The 4876-nt window shown below is 58.0% G+C and overlaps 1 protein-coding gene across 1 annotated transcript in view; it reads right to left on the reverse strand.

The window, feature by feature from the left end:
- The window catches only part of LOC106899896, a gene marked incomplete at its 3' end in the record, with an annotated part of 27964 nt that overhangs the window by 2365 nt on the left and 20723 nt on the right, over positions 1–4876 (reverse strand). The window contains exons 4-7 of the mRNA XM_014961836.1: positions 4697–4861; positions 2809–2908; positions 165–319; positions 7–37 (exon numbers count right to left, since the gene is read on the reverse strand). Coding sequence (XP_014817322.1) covers positions 7–37; positions 165–319; positions 2809–2908; positions 4697–4861 — 451 coding nt within the window. The remainder of the gene's footprint in view (positions 1–6; positions 38–164; positions 320–2808; positions 2909–4696; positions 4862–4876) is intronic.

Below are 4876 nucleotides of genomic sequence, written 5' to 3' on the forward strand. Positions count from 1 at the left end.
AGAGGCTCATGTGCTTGGACATATCGGTGGCCAAGACCTGAAGAAGACCATGGGATGGAGAGAAGAGGGTCAGAAGGTGGGGTGTGTGTCCCCCAAGGGTTGTCCCATGGGTGGAGATGATGTCCCCATGGGTGGAGATGATGTCCCCATGGGTGATGTCCCACCATGTCGATGACCATCTTGCGTAGGGTCTGACGTTGGCGCCTGCTGAGGTTCTGGAAGATGTCACAGTTGTCCTCCTGCAGGAGCTTGAAGCCCACGGCCAAGTGGTGGTTCTCCAGCACCGACTCGTCGTTGTACATCAGCGCCAGCTCCGAGTCTGGGGGCACACGCGCGTGCAAACACGCTAAGGACACGCGTGTGTGTGTGCCAGGGGGAGGGAGGGGAGGGGAGAGGTGGAGAAGGGAGAGGGGAGGGAAAGGGGGGGGAAGGGGGTGTGTGAGGAGGGTGGGGGCAAGGGGACACGCGTGTGCAAGGTGACATGCGTGTGCAAGGGGACACGCGTGTGCAAGGGGACATGTGTGTGCAAGGGGACACGCGTGTGCAAGGGGACATGTGTGGGGAGGGTGACGTGCGTGGGCAAGGTGATGTACATGTGCAAGGTGATGTGTGCAAGGCAACACGCGTGCAAGGTGATGTGTATGTGTGAGGTGACACGTGTGTGCAAGGGGACATGTGTGCAAGGCAAGGTGCAAGGCAACATGCGTGCAGGGTGATGTCTGTGCAAGGTGACATGCAAAGTGACATGCGCACAAGGTGACATGTGTGCAAGGTGACATGTGTGCAAGGTGACATGTGTGCAAGGTGATGTCTATGTGCAAGGTGACATGTGCAAGGCAACACGTGTGTGCAAGGGAACATGTGTGCAAGGTGACATGCGTGCAAGGTGATGTCTATGTGCAAGGCGACATGTGCAAGGCAACACGTGTGTGCAAGGGAACATGTGTGCAAGGTGACATGCGTGCAAGGTGATGTCTATGTGCAAGGTGACACATGCAAGGTGACACGTGTGTGCAAGGGGACATGTGTGCAAGGTGATGTCTATGTGCAAGGCAACATGTGTGTGCAAGGTGACACATGTGTGCAAGGTGATGTCTATGTGCAAGGTGACATGTGCAAGGCAACACACGTACAAGGTGATGTGTATGTGTGAGGTGACATGTGCAAGGTGACACGTGTGTGCAAGGTGACATGCGTGCAAGGTGATGTCTATGTGCAAGGCAACATGTGTGTGTAAGGTGATATGTGTGTGCGAGGTGATGTGTGTGCAAGGCGACATGCAAGGCGACATGTGTGCAAGGCAACACGCGTGCAAGGTGATGTCTATGTGCAAGGCAACTTGTGCAAGGTGATGTCTGTGTGCAAGGTGACATGTGCAAGGCAACACACGTACAAGGTGATGTGTATGTGTGAGGTGACATGTGCAAGGTGACACGTGTGTGCAAGGTGACATGCGTGCAAGGTGATGTCTATGTGCAAGGCAACATGTGTGTGTAAGGTGATATGTGTGTGCGAGGTGATGTGTGTGCAAGGCGACATGTGTGCAAGGCGACATGTGTGCAAGGCAACACGCGTGCAAGGTGATGTCTATGTGCAAGGCAACTTGTGCAAGGTGATGTCTGTGCAAGGTGACATGCAAAGTGACATGTGTGCAAGGTGACACGCGTGCAAGGTGATGTCTATGTGCAAGGTGACACGTGTGTGCAAGGGGACATGTGTGCAAGGTGATGTCCGTGTGCAAGGTTACATGTGCAAGGTGACACGTGCAAGGCAACATGTGTGTGCAAGGCGATGTGTGTGTGCAAGGTGGCACGTGTGTGCAAGGCAACACGTGTGTGCAAGGTGACACATGTGCAAGATGATGTCTATGTGCAAGGTGACATGTGTGCAAGGTGATATGTGTGTGCAAGGTGACGTGTGTGCAAGGTGACGTGTGCAAGGTGACATGCGTGCAAGGTGATGTCTATGTGCAAGGTGACACGTGTGTGCAAGGCAACACGTGTGTGCAAGGGGACATGTGTGCAAGGCAAGGTGCAAGGCAACATGTGTGTGCAAGGTGACATGTGTGCAAGGTGATGTCTATGTGCAACACGACGTGCAAGGCAACACGTGTGTGCAAGGTGACGTGTGCAAGGTGACACACGTACAAGGTGATGTGTATGTGTGAGGTGACATGCATGTGCAAGGTGACATACATGTGCAAGGCAACATGTGTGGGCAAGGCAACATGCACGTGCAAGGTGACACAGGTGTGCAAGGCGACATGCATGTGCAAGGTGACATAGGTGTGCAAGGCGACATGCATGTGCAAGGTGACATACATGTGCAAGGCAACATGTGTGGGCAAGGCGACATGCACGTGCAAGGTGACACAGGTGTGCAAGGCGACATGCATGTGCAAGGTGCCCATGGTATGTCCCATCATGGGTTCCACCACCGTGACGCGTGTGTGCAAGACAGTGCACACGTGCAAGACCTGTCTGTGCGAGGCGACGTGTGTGTAAGGTGACATATGTGTGCGAGGTGACACACACGTGCACACGGTGCCATACAGGTGCAAGATGCCACGTGTGGCCATGGTTACACGCGTGTGCAAGGTGACACGCGTGTGCAAAGCGACATGCGTGTGCAAGGTGACACGCGTGTGCAAGGTGACACGTGTGCACAAGCAGGATGGGATGTGCCTCAGGGCAGCTCATGTGAGACACACGCAAGGTGACACGCGTGTGTAGAGGGGCCACGCGTGTGTAGAGGAGGCCACACGCGTGTGCACGGGAGGCCACACGCGTGTGCGAGGCGTGTGCTCACTGGTGTTGATGAGGAACTGGTTGGAGACCCCGGGATGGTCCACGTCGTGGATGGCGGCGGCAAAGAGGGCGGCCAAGATCTCCAGGTCGGTGAACACGGCCTGTGGCACCACCCAACGTGGGTCCCACCACCCCATGGTAGGTCCCACCACCCAACGTGGGTCCAACCAACCCAACGTGGGTCCCACCAACCCAACGTGGGTCCCATCAACCCAACGTGGGTCCCACCACCCCATGGTAGGTCCCACCACCCAACGTGGGTCCCACCACAGGTCCCACCACCCCATGACAGGTCCCACCACTGGTTCCATCACCCCACCAAGGGTTCCACCACCGCACTACAGGTCCTACCACCCCATGATGGGTCCCACCACCCCATAGCAGGTCCCACCATGGGTTCCACCACCCCATGGTAGGTCCCACCAACCCAGGATGGGTCCCACCACCCCATGGTAGGTCCCAGCACCCCATGATGAGTCCCACCATGGGTTCCACCACCCCACCAGAGGTCCCACCATCCTATGGTATGTCCCATCAAGGGTTCCACCACCCTATCAGAGCTCCCACCACCCCCTGCTAGGTCCCACCACCCCATGATGGGTCCCATCATGGGTTCCACCACCCTACTAAAGGTCCCACCACCCTACTAGAGGTCCCACCACCCCATGGTATGTCCCATCATGGGTTCCACCACCCCACCAGAGCTCCCACCACTCCACGATGGGTCCCATCACCCCATGGTAAGTCCCACCACCCCATGATGGGTCCCACCATGGGTTCCACGACCCTACTAGAGCTCCCACCACTCCATGGTAGGTCCCACCACCCCACCAGAGCTCCCACCACCCCATGGTATGTCCCATCAAGGGTTCCACCACCCTACCAGAGCTCCCACCACTCCACGATGGGTCCCATCACCCCATGGTAAGTCCCACCACCCCATGATGGGTCCCACCATGGGTTCCACGACCCTACTAGAGCTCCCACCACTCCATGGTAGGTCCCACCACCCCACCAGAGCTCCCGCCACTCCACAATGGGTCCCACCACCCCATGATGGATCCCACCACCCCATGATGGGTCCCACCATGGGTTCCACCACCCTACCAGAGCTCCCACCACTCCACAATGGGTCCCACCACCCCATGATGGATCCCACCACCCCATGATGGGTCCCACCACCCCATGGTATGTCCCATCATGGGTTCCACCACCCTACCAGAGGTCCCACCACAGGTTCTACCACCCTACTAGAGGTCCCACCACCCTATGATGGGTCCCACCACGGGTTCCACCACCCTACCAGAGCTCCCACCACCCCATGATGGGTTCCACCACGGGTTCCACCACCCTACCAGAGCTCCCATCACAGTTTCCACCACCCTACCAGATCTCCCACCACTCCACGATGGGTTCCACCACCCCGTGATGGATCCCACCACCCAACGCTGGGTCCCACCATGGGTTCCACCACCCTACTAGAGGTCCCACCACCCCATGGTAGGTCCCACCAACCCATGATGGGTCCCACCACCCCATGGTAGGTCCCACCACCCCATGATGGGTCCCCACCACGGTTTCCACTACCCCACCAGAGGTTCCACCATCCTATGGTACATCCCACCATGGGTTCTACCACCCTACTAGAGGCCCCACCACCCCATGATGGGTCCCACCACAGGTTCCACCACCCTACCAGAGCTCCCATCACAGTTTCCACCACCCTACCAGATCTCCCACCACTCCACGATGGGTTCCACCACCCCGTGATGGATCCCACCACCCAACGCTGGGTCCCACCATGGGTTCCACCACCCTACTAGAGGTCCCACCACCCCATGGTAGGTCCCACCACCCAACGATGGATCCCACCACCCGGGGGGGCTCACGTCGAGGGCGGGGGTGGCCAGGAGGACGTGGGTGGACTGCATGACGTCGGCGGCGTGCAGGCTGTTGTGGTAGGCCACGTCGGCGTGGTAGTGGTCCTCCAAGGTCAACGTGTAGGTCAACAGCGTCTCCACCGGGATCTTGAAGGTCTTCACCAGCTCCCGCTCCTGCGTTTTGGGGGG

This window comes from Calidris pugnax, unplaced genomic scaffold, assembly GCF_001431845.1.
Source record: "Calidris pugnax isolate Ruff unplaced genomic scaffold, ASM143184v1 scaffold1006, whole genome shotgun sequence".
In the NCBI taxonomy this organism is placed as follows: Eukaryota; Metazoa; Chordata; class Aves; order Charadriiformes; family Scolopacidae; genus Calidris; species Calidris pugnax.